The sequence below is a fragment of the Oncorhynchus mykiss genome, chromosome 7 (genome assembly GCF_057628025.1).
Source record: "Oncorhynchus mykiss isolate SJ-2025 chromosome 7, ASM5762802v1, whole genome shotgun sequence".
Lineage (NCBI taxonomy): Eukaryota > Metazoa > Chordata > Actinopteri > Salmoniformes > Salmonidae > Oncorhynchus > Oncorhynchus mykiss.
The window spans coordinates 43,335,001-43,353,960 of NC_143028.1; the positions used below are offsets into that span (position 1 = coordinate 43,335,001).

Here is an 18,960-nt window from a genome sequence, read left to right on the forward strand (position 1 = left end):
CCCAGGACTGCTTCCAAAGAACAGTGAGGTGTATGTCCTCTAGTCCACATGGCCTTAGCTGAAGCCAGTAATGCTGCTCTCCTGGTTACCTGCAGGATATGACATCAGGGTAGGAACAGGAAAAGGCTGTTGGACTGGAACCAGATTGGCTGGTCTGGGATGGGTGGGACTCCTCCTCAGTGGCCTCATCACTGACACTCTGTCACGGTGTCACTGTTGCTACTTAACAAGGTCACAACCTGCATATCTTCCCCTCTGCTTTATTGTCCTGGTTGCACTGTGTTTGGCACTTCCTAATCAATCTGTGTCAGAGAGCTGAGTTACTCACCTACTGCAGTGGCTCAGATTAAAATACATTAACAGGGGCTTTGGATGGGCCCCAGGGAGGCTGGGACTGGTTGAGATAAGGTTTCAGATGTGTTGTAGAAATCCAGCGTTGGAGTGAATTCCATTTAGATTCAGTCGATTTAGGAAGGGAATTTAAGTTCCTGCTTGCCTTCAGCCTTGGCATGATGCCCTCAGAAGTGAGTCAAATAGGTTGCCATCACATTTGGCAACTTGCTATCTCCAGAGTGAGTAAGATTATATTCCATCCATGCCGTGGACAGGTTTTAGAGGATGGATGCATCTGTGTGTGGTGTTTTTGAATGTGTGTGTGTGTGGACTGTAGCCAAGGTGATGCAGCTGTGTCAGGTAGGCTGAAGTGATCTAGTGTCACACCTGTTGCATGGTTTATGGACCTTTTACCTCTTAACTTTAGTGTCTGTGAGTGTGTGTGCAGCCTGTTCATGTTTCTCAGCGTGCGCAGAAATTGTTGGTACTGTACATTCAAAAGATAAAGCATTCTGACCCTACTTAGCTAGATTTTCTGTGTTTCTATGTAAATATGATAAAATATGCAACAACAAAAATTCCACCAGAAATTAGTTTCCATCAAACTAACTCATTGCAGCTAAATGCTCGTCCGTGATGACGTAGTCCACATAAAAATAACTATTGTGCATACATTCCCATCTACCAAATATATTTTTTAAGTTAAATGGGTTTCCATCGCATTTTCAACTCTACTGATGGTTTTAACACAAAAACTGTTGCGTTATATAGCAAATGTGCTCTGGTCCTTTCACGTGTGCTCTAGCCAACAGCTGGCAGATACAGTGCGGGTAGGCTACATATATGATGAAATGATCATTGATAAGAGCAAGATTATTTTGATTAGTCAAATGGCAGCCAATTATCAATCATCATGTCACCAGAATAAGACCCTTGATATTTATTGGAAAGGAGCATCAAGCTCATCACCGTGCACTTTCATCACCCTGTGAAGTTCATCATAACTTGCATGCTTTTCCAAGTTGTAGTGAGAGGACCACACAACATGTCACCGCGTGACTCCACTGTTACTTTGATATGATGATTATTATATCAGTATTTGTGCATAAAGGACTTTCCATCGCCATTTCTCGCATAATACATTTTACCAACACAAAAAGATCTCACCATGTCGAACATTGTTAAAATTGTACCGGCATTTCCTGTTTCCATCAGCCCGGTCGTGACTTTTTTCATGCGTCAGGTAATTCATCCGCATGAAATGGTGGAAACCTGGTTAGTGTGTAAATAGTGTGCATGTTTCTGATCTGATGTGATCTGAACTGATCTGTCTGTCTGGGGAATAGTCTGAAACTGAGGTGAGCAAGCTGAGCCTTTCTCCATGCACCAGCCCAGAGACAGGCCAACAGAGGTGTTCTGTGTGTGTTTGTGTACAGCCAGTCTGGGTTATTGTGATATTAGGGATGCCATAGACACCTACTAAACCTGTAGACTCCATTCTAAATCTGTTCTAAAGCACTTAAAAGATAGGCCTAACACAAATTCCTAGAGATATGCAAATAGCCTAGGAGGTTGTTGTGGAGTCAAGCTCAGTCCTGCCTGCCTTTGCAGAGGGATGTGTGTGACTGTGATTAATGGGTGCATTTAGCCTACAGTGTTGACTTGCTTCTATGTGAGCTACAGCCTTTGTTAATCTGTCCTTTTAGCCCTAGGCTGCTCTCTAGGTTTACTACAGTAGCTCCTGTCCTGTCTGAAGTTACTCAGCACCTGCATATTAGCTCCCCTCTAGTTCCTCCTCTGCTCTGCTCTGCCAAATTTGTCTGTTCCCCTGGCCCAGGGCCAGCCCTAACCTTTTGGGGGCCCTATGAGAGATTTGGTTGGAGGGCCTCCCACCTCGCAGGCAAAACATTTTAGCGTCTCCTCTCTTGATGTCAGAGCGAGAAATGTACTTTTTAAATTCTACACATTTTCCCATGGGGTGTAGAGACATTCTTGCAAGCTTTCTGCAATTCTACACATTTTACCATGACTTATGCTATGTAAATATGATATCTGAGTGAGAGTGATTAACATTTTACATTCACATTTTAGTCATTTAGCAGACGCTCTTATCCAGAGTGATTTACAACCATATATCTCAGTCATAGCTACTTTATTGAAGAAAACTAACTACTTACTATCAGCAAAGTCAGTGCTAGTAGGGGGGGAAAGTCAAGTGTGAGTGTTAATTCACAAAAGCCAATTTGATATTTTGGAGGGGGGGATTATTTAAGATTTCAGATGTTTTCTGAAGATGGGCTGGTACTCTGCTGTCCTAGCTTCAGTGGGAAGCTGATTTCACCACTGGGGTGCCAGGACAGAAAAGAGCTTTGACTAGGCTGAGTGGGAGTTGCCCTCCCGAAGGGGTGGGAGGGCCAAGACACCAGTGGTGGCAGAATGGAGTATTCTGGTTGGGGGTGTCAGGTTTGAGCATAGCCTAGGGAGGGGTAGTTCCTCTTGCTGCTCTGTAGACAAGTACCATGGTAGTGTAGTGGATGTGAGCTAGCCAGTGGAGTGTGCAGAGGAGTGGGGTGACACGGGAGAACTTGGGAAGGTTGAACATAAGGCGGGCTGCGGCACAAGCGGGAAGCCCAGCCAAAAGCAAGTTGCAGCAGTATTGACAGGTGCCTGGATTAGGACCTGCACCGCTTCCTGTGTGAGGTAGGGTTGTACTCTGCGGATGTTGTAGAACAGTGGTCACCAACCAAACAGTTCTGTAAAAAACAACAACGAGAAAGGGGGTGGTAGGTGGATGTGATTCAGCAGCCGTAGCACCAGGAAGGCAAAGTGTTCCCATTTTTAACCATTTTCTCTTAAGGTAGAACTCCGCCTGCATGAGGCAGAAATAATGCAGCTGGAAGTCTGTGTCCCCTTTTCTCAGGGAGGGAGGGAGGGAGAACGGAGGGACAGTGACAGACAGTTTCACTATTTCACTATTTCAATATTTAATTTTCATGAAATCACAAGTGCAATATACAGTGCCTTGCGAAAGTATTCGGCCCCCTTGAACTTTGCGACCTTTTGCCACATTTCAGGCTTCAATAAAATATAAATATATAAAACTATAACTATACTAACTATAAAACTATATAAAACTGTATTTTTTGTGAAGAATCAACAACAAGTGGGACACAATCATGAAGTGGAACGACATTTATTGGATATTTCAAACTTTTTTAACAAATCAAAAATTGAAAAATTGGGCGTGCAAAATTATTCAGCCCCCTTAAGTTAATACTTTGTTGCGCCACCTTTTGCTGCGATTACAGCTGTAAGTCGCTTGGGGTATGTCTCTATCAGTTTTGCACATCGAGAGACTGAAATTTTTTCCCATTCCTCCTTGCAAAACAGCTCGAGCTCAGTGAGGTTGGATGGAGAGCATTTGTGAACAGCAGTTTTCAGTTCTTTCCACAGATTCTCGATTGGATTCAGGTCTGGACTTTGACTTGGCCATTCTAACACCTGGATATGTTTATTTTTGAACCATTCCATTGTAGATTTTGCTTTATGTTTTGGATCATTGTCTTGTTGGAAGACAAATCTCCGTCCCAGTCTCAGGTCTTTTGCAGACTCCGTCAGGTTTTCTTCCAGAATGGTCCTGTATTTGGCTCCATCCATCTTCCCATCAATTTTAACCATCTTCCCTGTCCCTGCTGAATAAAAGCAGGCCCAAACCATGATGCTGCCAACACCATGTTTGACAGTGGGGATGGCGTGTTCAGCTGTGTTGCTTTTACGCCAAACATAACGTTTTGCATTGTTGCCAAAAAGTTCAATTTTGGTTTCATCTGACCAGAGCACCTTCTTCCACATGTTTGGTGTGTCTCCCAGGTGGCTTGTGGCAAACTTTAAACAACACTTTTTATGGATATCTTTAAGAAATGGCTTTCTTCTTGCCACTCTTCCATAAAGGCCAGATTTGTGCAATATACGACTGATTGTTATCCTATGGACAGAGTCTCCCACCTCAGCTGTAGATCTCTGCAGTTCATCCAGAGTGATCATGGGCCTCTTGGCTGCATCTCTGATCAGTCTTCTCCTTGTATGAGCTGAAAGTTTAGAGGGACGGCCAGGTCTTGGTAGATTTGCAGTGGTCTGATACTCCTTCCATTTCAATATTATCGCTTGCACAGTGCTCCTTGGGATGTTTAAAGCTTGGGAAATATTTTTGTATCCAAATCCGGCTTTAAACTTCTTCACAACAGTATCTCGGACCTGCCTGGTGTGTTCCTTGTTCTTCATGATGATCTCTGCGCTTTTAACGGACCTCTGAGACTATCACAGTGCAGGTGCATTTATACGGAGACTTGATTACACACAGGTGGATTGTATTTATCATCATTAGTCATTTAGGTCAACATTGGATCATTCAGAGATCCTCACTGAACTTCTGGAGAGAGTTTGCTGCACTGAAAGTAAAGGGGCTGAATAATTTTGCACGCCCAATTTTTCAGTTTTTGATTTGTTAAAAAAGTTTGAAATATCCAATAAATGTCGTTCCACTTCATGATTGTGTCCCACTTGTTGTTGATTCTTCACAAAAAAATACAGTTTTATATCTTTAATTTGAAGCCTGAAATGTGGCAAAAGGCCGCAAAGTTCAAGGGGGCCGAATACTTTCGCAAGGCACTGTAGCAAAACAAAGCTTAGCTTGTTGTTAATCCACCTGGCATGTCAGATTTTAATACAGCTTTTTGGCGAAAGCATAACAAGCGTTTATGTAAGAACATCTCTCTCAGTAGACAAAGTATTACAAACACTAGCAGCCAAGTAGATTGGTCACGAAAGTCAGAAAAGCAATAGATTAAATCGCTTACCTTTGATGATCTTCAGATGTTTGCACTCACGAGACTCCCAGTTACACAATAAATGTTCCTTTTGTCCCATAAAGATCATTTTTATATCCAAAATACCTCCATTTGTTTGGCGCGTTATATTCAGAAATCCACAGGCTCGGGCGGTCACGACATCGCAGATGAAAATTCCAAATAGTATCCGTAATGTCCACAGAAACATGTCAAACGTTTTTTATAATCAATCCTCAGGTTGTTTTTAAAATGTATAATCGATAATATATCAACCGGGACTGTCACTTTTTCAATAGGAGAGGGAGAGACAATGGCTGCCCCACTCTGTTGCACAAGCAAAACTCTGCGAACACCCAGCTATCCACTGACGTGATGTTATCTTTCTCGCTCATTTTTTGAAACTATGTCTAAAGACTGTTGACACCTTGAGGAAGCCATAGGAAAAGGAATCTGGTTGATATCCCTTTAAATGGAGGCAAGGCATCCAATGGAACAGAGAGCTCTCAGGAAAAACAGCACTTCCTGGTTTGATTTTCTTCAGGTTTTCGCCAGCAATATCAGTTCTGTTGTACTCATTATACTTTTTTGACAGTTTTGGAAACTTTAGAGTGTTTTCTATCCTAATCTGACAATTATATGCACATTCTAGTTTCTGGGCCTGAGAAATAGGCAGTTTCAAATGGGTATGTTTTTTTAGCCAAAAACGAAAATCCTGCCCCCTACACTCAAGAAGTTAATGTTGCTTAAGTTTAAGTCATATAGAAATACAAAATCTAAGCGGTAGATCTCAGCTTGCATTTTGACTCAAAGTGATCTTGACTCAGAAATGGTTGGTGAGCATTGTTGTAGAGCATGAACCTGCAGGAGTGAGAGACTGCTTGGATATTTTCAGCGAACGTCAGGGTGTTGTCCAGGGTCACGCCAAGGTTCTTTGCACTCTGGTAGGGTGACACTGTGGAGTTGTCAACCCTGATGCCAAGGTCTTGGAGCGGGCAGGTTTGGTATGGTCGTTTAAAAAACATTTATTTAACATTTCTTGAATGTTTTTTGAGGTGTGGGTCGACATCCAAGCTGAAATATCTTCCAGGCACGCAGATATGCGTGTCACCACCTGGGTGTAAGAAGGGGGGAAGGAGCAAAGTAGTAGCAATTAGGAGAGACCATATTATGGAGCCGAGGGGACTTGGTGTATAGAGAGAAAAGGAGAGGGCCTAGAACCGAGTCCTGAGGGAAAGCCTTTTGTGAGAGTACTTGATGCAGACACAGATCCTCTCCAAGGCACCTGGTAGGAACTGCCTGCCAGGTAAGACACAATTCAATAGTGTGCAGAGCCTGAGACGACCAACTCTGAGAGGCTGGAGAGGAGGATGTGATGGTTCACAATGTCTATGAGGTCAGAGGAGAGAGAGTCAGCTTTGGCAGAGCGGAGAGCCTTTGTGACACAGAGGAGAGCCAACTTGGTTCAGTGACCCGTATTGAAGCCTGACTGGTTAGGGTCAGGAAGATCATTCTGAAAGGGATAGCGAGAGAGTTGGTCAGAGACAGCACGCTCAAGTGTTTTGGAAAGAAAAGAAGGGATACCGGTCTGTAGTTTTTGATGTCAGAAGGGTTGATTGTTGTTTTCCTGAGGGGCGCGACTCTGGCAATTTTTAAAAGGGAACACAGCCGGTGGTCAGGATGAGTTGATGAGGGAAGTGAAGAATGGGAGAGGGTCTCCAGAGATGGTCTGAAGAAGGGAGGAAGGGATGGGGTCAAGTGGGCAGGTTGTTGGGTGGCCGGACCTCATTAGTCACAGGGTTTTATCTGGATAGAGAGGGGAGAAAGAGGTCAATGGGTAGGGGAGTTGTGTGGGTGGATGTTGTCAACCTTCTTTTCAAAGTGAGGAGCGAGGTGGTGGAGGATTAAGGAGCAAGTAGAAGTTGGAAAATAGTTTCCTAGGTTTGAGGCAGAATCTTGACATTTAGAGTGATAGAAAGTGGCTTTAGCAGCAGATACAGAGGAAGAGAAGGTAGAGAGGAGGGAGTAAAAGGATGATAGGTCCTCCATAAATGTAGTTTTGTTCTGTAAGCTCACAATGAGTCACTCAGATGCGGAGCAGGAGGGGAGGGCAGAGCCATCCGGGAGGAAAGGGAGGAGTGTAGGGTCGAGGGGGAAGAATCAGGAGACAGGAGGGAGAAGGATTTGGCAGAAGGGAGAGATGTGGGAGAGAGAGAGCGAAGACAGCAAAGATTGAGATGACGCATGACCATTGTGTAGGGTCTGAGTAGGTAGGGTTGGAGGAGAGTGAGACAGAAAAGGAAACAAAGTAGTAGACCTGGAGGGGGGTTGCAGCGAGATTAGTAGGTGAACAGCCTCTTGTAAAGATGAGGTCAAGCCTTTTGCCTGCCTTGTGAGTGGGAGGGGACTGGGAAAGGGGTAAGTCAAAGGAGGCATGGAGGGGAAAGCAAGAGGTGGAAAGAAATTAATCGAAGGCAGATGTCGGGAGGTTGAAGTCGGCCAGTACGATGAGCAGTGGGCCATCATCAGGAAATGAGCTTATCAAGGTGTCAAGCTCATTGAGGAACTCTCTAAAAGCACTTGGTGAGCGATATATGGCAACAATGTTAATCTTGTGACAGTATGGATTTCAAATGAGGAGATGGACAGGTTATTGAGGGAGAAAAGAGAACATCTCCACTTAGGAGAAACGAGAAGCTCTGTGCCACCAGCAAAACGGCGGCCCCCTGGAGGTCAGAGTCCCTGTACACGTGCACCTGCGTGCCATGATTAGTACAAGTTTAGCTGGCTAGCTACTAGACTAATTGACCAATCAAAAAATTGTTTGCTGACATGGCTAATTGAGTGACTGACTTAACAAGAGGAAAACTGCTGATGCACAACCAAGTTTCTAAATTGCACCAGGTGTATTCTACTATTCTAACTCTCAGCAGTAAGTTAAGACCCAGACTGAGTTCGCTTATGTCTCTAATGCCTGGAACCGACCTTGCCCTGGCATGACGTGGGCATGAAACAAACCTTTACCCACCTTTCACCCACCGCATATGCTATGCTGCCCCACCACTCCTGGGGATATTTCCCTCAAAAATGGGTCCATTGTTGTAGCACTCCCTAAAGTCTTGCAAGTCTCTCCAAAGTTCAGGCCAAAGTCCACTTCTCTTCAGTTCTGGCAATAACTATTAGTGTGAGAATGTTATTTGCCAGGAAGTCAGACATTATTGGCAAGACGTGTCATTTGGGACTGTGTCTGACGTCTGTGTGTGTGCGTTTTATGGAGATGTGTGGAGGTGAAAAGGACTGCCCCACTGCTCATATTGGTTCTCAGGCTATGGCCTGGTCTGTCAGTGGATCTCTGTGTCCTTCTGGCACATACTTCAGGAACACGCTGTTTAATGCTCTACCCACCTCACTAACGACCAAACACCATGCTTTACTGCTCTATAGCAAGGTTACAGGCACCTTTCTCTTCCTCTCTGACATTATTGCGCCCCTCCCTAAAGTCATGCAAGTGTCTGCAAAGTTTAGGTCAAAGTCAACATGTCTTCTGGCAATAGGCTACCATTGGCATGGATATTGACCAATGTTCAGGTCAGAGATGAACGGTCAAGACATGGCCAGAGTGTCAGACGTATTGCTATATAAGTGTTTGGTAATGCGTGTGTCTGAGGCAGTGGGTGTGTGGTGCCAATGCGGGTGGCAAGGAGTTAATGCCTACCTGATAGTCCCTTTGTGCCCTGTGGCGTCAGCCTCTGTTTGTCTGTGTGTTTTAGTTCCTTTTCTTTCTTCCTGTGGCCCATTTCCTCCCTGGAGTGTTCCAGAGAGGGTTAGAGAGATGGGTTAGAGAGATTACTGTGGGGACTGCTGCTGCTGCCTGTGGTCTCAGGAGAACAAGCTAGTGTATATCTTCTCCTCCGTCACTGGGCCAGACACACACACACACACACAAGCATACGCACACTCCCGACTCCTTACCTGTCCTGTAGTGACTGGCCATTCTGTGAATGAGGAGTTGGTATGTTCTCCCTATGTGGTAGCCTAGGCTAATCTGTTTCAAGAAGGGAAGGATGACAGTCCCCATCCTGCAGCTCAGGAAACACAAGAACCCCATCTCCTCTCTTTCTGTCGCTCTCTTTCTATCCACGGACTCTTTCTGCTGTACAGGGCCCCCAGTTAGCATGTTATGCCTAGCTGGTAGCTAAGGTAATGTTGACAGTTTATCTGCAGAGTAAACTGGAAGAGAACAACACTGTTTTATTCCATGTTCTATTTTGCTCTCAAGACTACCTTCACCTTTCACATCATACCAGACCACTGTTTGTTACATAATCAACATGCTGTTGCCCTCAACGTTATTTCTCTGATTGAAAACTCATTGTTACCGTGTTTACGAGTGTGTTTGCGGCTTTCTGTCTTTGCGAATGTTAAATGGCAGTAGCCAATATGTGGGCACTGGGCCTGCATTATTTGATCACCTGTCTCACCCTCTCAGTCATTGGTCTGAATGAGAAAATGCAGTTTGTTGTGTGAGGTTGTTAATAATTAAGGTTTAAAACGCTTCTGTCACACAGAGGGAAATAGCTGAGTTCAGTTCAGCTCATCCCTCCTCATAACTCTGTTTTTCTGCTTCTTTCCTTTTTTCTCTCTCCCCTCCCTCTTCGTTTGCACGCTCTCTTCCCTCGAAGGGTTACCACCCAACAACCTGCTCCTGCTTGTGATTGGTGGAAGTGGGCTGAGCGGGCGGGTCTGTGTTTGTGCTTGTGAGAGTTACCAGTCAGAGCAAGTGCAGGCTGTCAGTGTCAGGAGGGTTTCAGTGGAGTCAGGCAGACCAGACTCTGGAAAGCAGAAGCAGCTGCGCAAACCTTCCTCTTTCAACCTCAGGACACAAAGGACTGCCTGTTCCTACACCTCTCTGCCATCTGCTTTCCAAGGCCAGGAGGAAAAAAGGGATTTAAGATCAACAGACGCTGATGATATTTCTCTCTCTCTCTCTTCCTACTTCCCTATTTGTTTTTGTCTTGCAAAATCCCTCCTGCACAGAGGAGAGATAATCACAGCCTCCTCTGAGGGAACGAAAGAAAAGGAGGGATCGAAATAAACGACAACAACATCATCATACCCAGCGGCCTGCGTGTGGTTGTCCGACTGTCCCGTTGCGGCCCTGCTGCACTGTCCCCCCGAGGAGGGAGACTAATGCATGTGGCGCTGTACTCCGGGTCAGGGGAGGATGAGTCCGGTCATGGAGGCTCAGACCATGCAGGCCAAGCAGCAGCAGACGCAGCAGCAGCTACAACACTACCTGGAGAAAGGGGTCCCGCTTGAGCCCTTCATGCACCAGGTGGGGGGCCACTGCTGCGTGCTGCGTTTCGGGGAGCAGACCATCTGCAAGCCCCTCATCCCCCGAGAGCACCAGTTCTACAAGAGCCTACCCAGCGCCATGAGGAAGTTCACCCCCCAGTACAGAGGTAAGAGGCTACCCCGGAAGACACATTTCAGTTGAATGCATTCAGTTGTACAACTGACTAGGTATCCCCCTTTCCCTTTCCTAACCACAACCTCCACCGCATCCATCTACTGTGTGTGACTGGGCTAATGTTGTGCTGCTGTGTTCTCTCTCTCTTTTTCTATATTCCATCCTCTCTCTCACTATCTCTTGGAAGGCGGTTGGAAAAGAGGGTAGGTTATTGCAGGTGGATGCATTTTTCTCTATGCAATTTTCATTATTCACAGTCCATGTAAGCCCACGGTTTTAGGGTGTTTTCAGGAAGTCTGACTGTGCCCCTCCACAGAAGGATCAGGTGGGTTTTGTCAATTCTCCAAGGCCCAGGGTAGGACTTTGCAGGCCAGCCAGGATGCTGTGTGGTAGCAGGTGCTATTAGACCTGGCCACAGGAGGGCGCTGTAGCATTGGAGCACCACCAGGGTGTCCTGCCCTGCCCCTGTGTGCAGTCACACAGAAACAGGTTGGAGCTGTGTTTCTCTGCCCAGAGAGCATGCAGAGCAGGTAGAATGTAGTATAGTATGCATTAACTGAAGACAGGTTTAGTTGCACACATACACAAATATGCATTCTAACAGGAGAGGGGTGAATCTGTCATACCATGACATCAGTATCTAAGGCTTGAGATTCAGAAGGCAGTGTGGACCTGCAGGGTCCTAAAGTCCTTCCAATCTGGTTAACTCTCCCCTTCCACCTCCAGTGCTGCATCTCCCCTCCACTGTCTAGCCCTTTAACAGTGGGTTATCTAACACTGTGTTATGGTTCACTGCAGCTGTTTGTCTTTAGTCCCTGACAAACAAGTGAAAGGTGAACCTGTGTGTGTACACAAGGAAGAGGAGATCCAATTCATCCCAGTCGGTATCTCCCTTTTCTATCTTCAATCTTCCCTTTGAGCTACAGTACCTTTTCATGTTAATATTTGCAGCTGATGTGTCCTATGCATCCCCACAGAGAGTTGGGGTGGCTGGGTGAGAGAGGTGGATTCTGGGTAGGGTGGGGCATGACTCATGAGAGAGGGGGGTTAGAATGATGCACTTGCGGGATGGGTAGAATGGCGTGAGAGACTGAGTGGCTGAAATAGGCTTTCACTTCATCCATCTGGTCCATCTACAGAGACTGCAAACTGTGCATGCTGCTGTTCTGTTCTCTTATTGCACAAGTTGTTGAAAGGCAATATGCATAGGTTTACATGTTTTGTGTTTGTTGGTACTCTATGGTGTTTTTAAGATGTTTTATTTAATTTTGCTCTGTCGTCTACTGTTTAATAATATTACTGCTATAACGGTTTGATAAACCAGTTTAAATCATTTCAAATCAATAGCATTTTTTGATTGCATCTGCTCGAGCTTTGGTGGTTTGTGTTCGGAGTGACTTTCCTTTTCTGCATGATTGATAGTGTAATATTGGGAGTGTGTGTGTGTGTGTGTGTTTACACAACTGCATACTGTACTCAAATATAAACAAGATTTCCAGATAGACACAGCCTCAATTTGTTTTCCCCAAGCCCCATATCTCCATTGCTCTTTCTCTCTCGCTTGTTCAAGATCCGAGTTGGGAGATCTGTGTGTATGTTTGTCATGTAGTCCAGGTCCTTTGATCTCTATCAGGTTGAGAGACACCAGGGCAGACAGCTCTGGAACTTTAGAAAGGCAGGAGAGTAAAATGAGTTGGGGGTAAGAGACAGTCCATTTGCATGTAAAAGGATCATTGAGCAGCAATATGTGAAGTTCATCGTGTCATGTCAAATGAAAGCTAAGAGTATATATTTTTAGATTAAAAAAAAAAATATATATATATATATATATATATATATATATATATATATATATATATATATATATATATATATATATATATATATATATATATATATATATATATTTAAAAAATGCTATTTTCCATCCCCCAAAAAATGGAATAAGAAAATAAGTAAACCCACATATCTAATTTGGTCTCCCTCATGAGGAGGGAGGATAATGAAAGTTCACGGAAGTAACAAGGAAAAGTAGACCTATCCACTATTATTGTGATTTTACTGATATCAATTTTGTTCATGAATTGTTAAGTGATAACTAGAAATGTTCGAAAGAATCAGTAACAGGATCTATGCAATTGAATTGGCTACAATGGGAAATCATAATAGTTACGAACCACAATTGGGTTCACAAGTTTGGACAGCACAGCACAGTAGAGTACAGTAAAGAAAAGTAGAGTTCAGTACAATATTGTAGAGTTCAGCAGAACACACGAGGACAGTACAATGTGTTGTACTCTACGGTACAGAACTATACTGTACTGGATACTCTACTGAGCTCTACTGTGCTGTACTTTGATGTCCAAACTTGTGAAACATAGACTCTACTAGCTAGGTTTCCATCCAATTGGTGACTGATTTTGATATTCTAAAATCCACAAAAACAATATGCACATTTTCCCACCAGAGATGTTACAGTCAAATTGTCTTGTTGCGGACAACAGTCATTATGTGATAACGTAGTGCATATATAAATAACTTTTGCGTTTACATTCACATGTACCAAATAAAAAATACGATACATAAAAAATACACCTGCATTGCTTGCTGTTTGGGGTATTAGGCTGGGTTTCTGTACAGGACTTTGATATATCAGCTGATGTAAGAAGGGCTATATAAATACATTTGATTTGATTCCATTGAATTTAAACTCCACTGATGGTTTTGTCAGAAGAAATGTTGCGTAATGTAGCGAATCTATGGTCTTGGCAGTGTGCTCTAGCCAACAGCTCACAGAAACAGTGCGGGCAGGCTACCTACATGATGAGTACACAATGATTTATATTTGTCAAACGGCAGCCACGCATCGCTCATCAGAATAAGACCCTCGATATTTATTGGAAAGGAGCGTCAAGCTCGTCACTGTGCACTTTCAACACATATCTTGTTTAATCTGTAGCCTAATAAACTGCATGCTTTCCCAAAATCGTAGTGGGAGGACAACACAATATCGTGTGACTCCACGTTTACTTCGATATTATGGTTATTATATCAATATTTGCACTTAAAGGCATTTCCATCATCGTTTCTCACATAATTCATTTCACAGACACAAAAAGATCCCACCCACAAATTTGCTGTTTCCATCAGGCCTGTCGTGACATTTTTATCCGACATGTACTTTGCTTGCATTAAAACCCTTTTGGGATAGGGGGACAGCATTTTGGGGCGGCTAGTGGTTAGAGCATTGGACTAGTAACCCCCGAGCTGACAAGGTACAAATCTGTCGTTCTGCCCCTGAACAGGCAGTTAACCCACTGTTCCTAGGCCGTCATTGAAAATAAGAGTTTGTTCTTAACTGACTTGCCTAGTTAAATAAAGGTATAAAAACAAATCACTTTTAGATGAACAGCGTGCCCAGAGTGAACTGCCTCCTACTCTGTCCCAGGTGCTAATATATGCATATTATTATTAGTATTGGATAGAAAACACTCTAAAGTTTCTAAAACTGTTTGAATGATGTCTGTGAGTATAACAGAACTCATATGGCAGGCGGAAACATGAGAAAAATCCAACCAGGAAGTGGGAAATCTGAGGTTTGTAGTTTTTCAAAGCTTGGCCTACCGAAAACACAGTGGGATATGGATAAAGTTGCACTTCCTATGGCTTCCACTAGATGTCAACCGTCTTTAGAAACTTGAATGAGGATTCTACTATAAAGGAGGGGCACATGAGCCCTTTCTGAGTCAGTGGTCTGGCATAGTGTCTCAGGCTCGTGACGCGTGCTCCCGACAGAGTTACCTCTCGTTCCAGTGCTTTTCTTCAGACATAGGAATTCCCCGGTTGGAAGCTTATTGATGTTTTGTTAAAAACATCCTAAAGATTGATTCCATACATCGTTTGACTTGTTTCTACGACCTGTAATGGAACTTTTCGAGTTTGTCTGGAAGAAGTGCTCGCGCCACATGAAGATGGATTACTGGGATGAACACACTAACAACAAGTGTCTATTTGGACATAAATTATGGACTTTATGGAACAAATCAGTCATTTATTGTCGAACTGGGATTCCTGGGAGTGCCTTCTGATGAAGATCATCAAAGGTAAGTGAATATTTATAGTGTTATTTCTAACTTCTGTTGACTCCAACATGGCGGCTATTTCTTTGGCTGGGTTGGCCTCTGAGCGCCGTTCTCAGATTATGCTTTTTCTGTAAAAAAATAAAATAAAATCTGACACAGCAGTTGCATTAAGGAGAAGTCTATCTTTAATTCTGTGAATAACACTTTTATCAATGTTTATTATGAGTATTTCTGCAAAATCACCGGATGTTTTGGAATCAAAACATTACTGCACGTAACGTGCCAATGTAAACTGTGATTTGTGGATATAAATATGCACATTATCGAACAAAGCATACATGTATTGTGTAAAATTATGTCCTATGAGTGTCATCTGATGAAGATCATCAAAGGTTAGTGATGAATTGTATCTATATTTCTGCTTTTTGCGACTCCTATCTTTGGCTGGAAAAATGGCTGTGTGTTTTTTTGACTTGGCTATGACCTAACATCTGATTGATTATATGTTGTGCATTCGCTGTAAAGCATTTTTTAAATCGGACATGATGGGTAGATTAACAAGATGTTTATCTTTCATTTGCTGTATTGGACTTGTTACTGTGTGAAAGTCACATATTTCTAAAAAATATTTTTGAATTTTGCGCGCTGCCTTATCAGTGGAATGTTGTCGAGGGGTTCCACTAGCGGAACGCCTGCCCTAGAAAGGTTAAAAGGTTGGATGGAAACCTGGTTTATGATTGGTTCAGATTTGGTCCGGCTGAAACAAATTTGTTCTAGTTTGGGGGCAGAGCTATACCCAAATAGTGGGTAGAATAGTACCCAAATATGCAAAGGAGGATTATGCATATGTATACCTTTGAGTACCTATTTAGGATAGATCACCATGAAGAGAATGACATTCAGAGTTTTTGGAAAACGTGGTCACATAAAAAACTGAGGGAGATTTGCCGGAATTCTGTTACCAAACGTTGAATCTGCACAGTTCTTCCAGTGAATGTGTTTTTGTAAAGTCTTCAGTGTAAAGTGTTAAAAGTAGTCCTTGTGACTTGTATGGTTTGTTTAACTTTGAAGTCAATGGTTTTTGTTTGGCATATATTTTAAGTGAAAAATCTTAGTCTCAGCGCAATTCTGTTCCAGTGGAATTGCCCAGACAAATACTTCCCAGTTTATTCTATTTCCTGCTTAGGAATTCAAATACAGTATTACAGAGAGAGAGAGAGTCAAAATAACCATTGCTTTGCAATTTCTACGAGGTTGATGTCTTACCGGTTTTTCTTCTCCCTTTTTGTCTCTCTCTGTCCCTCAGGTGTGGTATCTGTGAATTTTGAGGAGGATGAGGAGGGCAACCTGTGTCTCATAGCGTATCCACTGCAAAGTGACTCTGGGGTGGGGGACCTGGAGAATATAGACCCATCGGTCAATGGCGAGCCCAACAGCAAGATTCACCAGTGGGGCATCAAGCAGTTGTCTGCCCAGAGTCTGCTGGACTCACGCAAAGACAAGGACAAGAGGTGAGAGACGAGAGAGAGACGGGTGCACTTGAAACACTGTTACAGAGACCTACTGAGATACACCAATAAAGAGATATACAGGGTGACTGTTGACTGAGACATACACACACACACACACACTTTAAAACCCCAATGCTCATTTGAGACCCCTCTTTTAAAGTCACTGAGATCTATTCTTCTAGTCAAAATAATGAGCAACTGGGCATTTTTATACATGACCCTAAACATTTTTATTTTATATTTATTTAACTAGGCAAGTCAGTTAAGAATAAACAGTTGATTAACTGCCTTGTTCAGGGGCAGAACGACAGATTTTCACCTTGTCAGCTTTGGGATTCGATCTTGCAAACTTTCCAAGTCCAACACTCTAACCACTAGGCTACCTGCCGCCCATGATGGGGATGTTAATTGCTTAATATACTCAGGAACCATACCTGTGTGGAAGCACCTGCTTTCAATATACTTTGTATCTCACATTTTCCTTTATTTTGGAAGTTACCTGTTACCTGTATGTTGAGACACATTGTAGGTTCTAGAATAAGCTTGATGCTCTCCACCCCTCTTGACTCCTCTCTTCCTATTTCCCCCAGTCATAAGCTCGAGGGGGAGGTGTTGGAGTGGCTGCAGCAGGAGGAGGTGCCTGTGGGAAGCAGAAACGCCATCCAACACAACCCCTGGAGACTCAAACTCCAACAGAAACACCTGCAGAGGATGAAGGAGAACGCCAAGCACCGCAACCAGTACAGTATCCTTTCAGCGTGGAACAACCACTTTGAACATCAGGCCGTCCAGCACCTGCCTGCAAAGTTTGTCCATGTACTGTTCCTAAACGTATTACTGTATAGTGCTGCCTATTTCTTCACTCTGCAGAATCTTGTGCCCAAAGTAGCCTTACAATCTCACAGATACTCCACTTGTGACATCTGTGTATTTGTAAGTGAAGTGGATTGATGTGAGGAAAGGCTCGAGATGGATTGGTGTCCGGTGCATCTGATGAATTAGTGTCTGCTGATAGGGATTCAGGTCTTCCTACTACATTAGCGGAGAGTTAAGTCTCCAACCAGGTGCATTAGGAATATGATGTGATTCTCCTGTAACCAGAGGCTCCTTGACTCAGGACCCCTTCCCAGAATTCATCCTGCTGGAGAACCTGACGTGGCGTCATGCGGTTCCGTGCGTGCTGGACCTGAAGATGGGCACGCGGCAGCACGGTGACAACGTGTCCGAGGAGAAGAAGGTCATGCAAATCCGCAAGTGCCAGCAAAGCACCTCTGCCTCCATCGGAGTACGCCTCTGTGGCATGCAGGTACAATGTTAACTTGTGTTATTGATGGGGATGGGGCAGAATTGAAGAGTCTGAAATTATATATTGGCGAGGCATAGCTTAGTTCTAGTTCAGAATGAAAGGGAAGAAATGTGTTTCTGAACCCCTCCGTCTCCTACCTCTCTCTCAGGTATACCAGTCAGACTCGGGTCAGCTCATGTTCATGGATAAGTACATTGGGCGTAAACTGACCCTGTCGGGCTTCAAGGAGGCTCTGTTCCAGTTCTTCCGTGACGGGCGGCGTCTGCGGCGCGAGCTGCTCTCCCCGGTGCTGCGGAGGCTCAGGGAGATGCAGGCAGCTCTGGAGGGCTGCGAGTCCTACCGCTTCTATTCCTCCTCCCTGCTCATCATCTACGATGGTGAGCCACCCCGCACACACACACGCAGAGGCCCCGAGGGCGGTCTGTCTGAGGAGGAAGAAGAGGAGGAAGTGGAGAAAGATGAAGAGGCAAGTGCGTTTGGGTTTCCCGGCAGCAGTAGTAGTGGTAGCACTGATGGTGGACGTCTGGCAGCCCGATCTGATACGGGCCCTGGCCCGGCGGTGGACGTGAGGATGATTGACTTTGCCCACACCACGTTCCCTGACTATGTGGAGGACAGTGTGGTGCACGAGGGCCAGGACAGTGGCTACATCTTCGGTCTGCAGAACCTCATCACCATCATATCCCAGCTGGAGGACCACTGCACAGACTAAAACACACACACATAGTTTCTCTTCTCTCTTTTGGACTCATAGAAGAAGCAGCACACTGGACTACAGAGGCTGGCCATAGGGGCACACTGAACATTGCTGTTGCCAGTTTTTCCACAGGAGTCCTTCATTTGGGTGTTTTTGTTTGTATCCACAAGGGATACAAAGGGCCATGAAGGTTACATTTGAAGAGACATTTGCAATCTTTTTTAGTTGACTCAGTGAGTTGTCGCCATTATCTGCTTACTCTGTTACCTATTACGAAGTTGGTTATTTTACCCAGTTATTTATTTAGAGAAAAAGCAACACAAGGAGGTTTGAAATGAAGTCCAAGACTGCAAGCATGGATTCCAACTGTCCAAAGGTGCCTGGCTTATGCAAGCATACACACACATGCACTGATTTTTATGTGTGCTACTGATCGGGCAGATGTACTTGAAAAAGCAAAGAGGAACTGATGTATGTGTGTGAACTATTAAAGTTGATGAGAGGAAAGAGAAAACATAATCTCATCTTCCATTTTTCTCCTAAACCAGTTTATTTTTCCACCCTCTTTTCTTAGAAGATACTAGAATAGAATAAAATTTGATTTGATTTGATTTGACTATGTTATATTCAGATAGCAATTACATTACATACAGGGACTATAGCTTTATTTATTTGACATGTTTCTTAAATAAAATACAAAATAAAAAATTGAAATAA

At 43.9% G+C, this 18,960-nt stretch overlaps 1 protein-coding gene across 1 annotated transcript; it reads left to right on the plus strand.

Moving 5' to 3' along the window:
* The first annotated feature begins 9,928 nt into the window (after window positions 1-9,928).
* LOC110527936 (inositol hexakisphosphate kinase 2) lies at window positions 9,929-18,960 on the plus strand. The gene is made up of 5 exons (XM_021609572.3): window positions 9,929-10,639; window positions 16,036-16,240; window positions 16,831-16,985; window positions 17,371-17,546; window positions 17,695-18,960. Exons 1-5 carry the CDS (start codon window positions 10,372-10,374, stop codon window positions 18,256-18,258), a joined length of 1,368 nt encoding a protein of 455 aa, XP_021465247.2. The 5' UTR covers window positions 9,929-10,371; the 3' UTR covers window positions 18,259-18,960.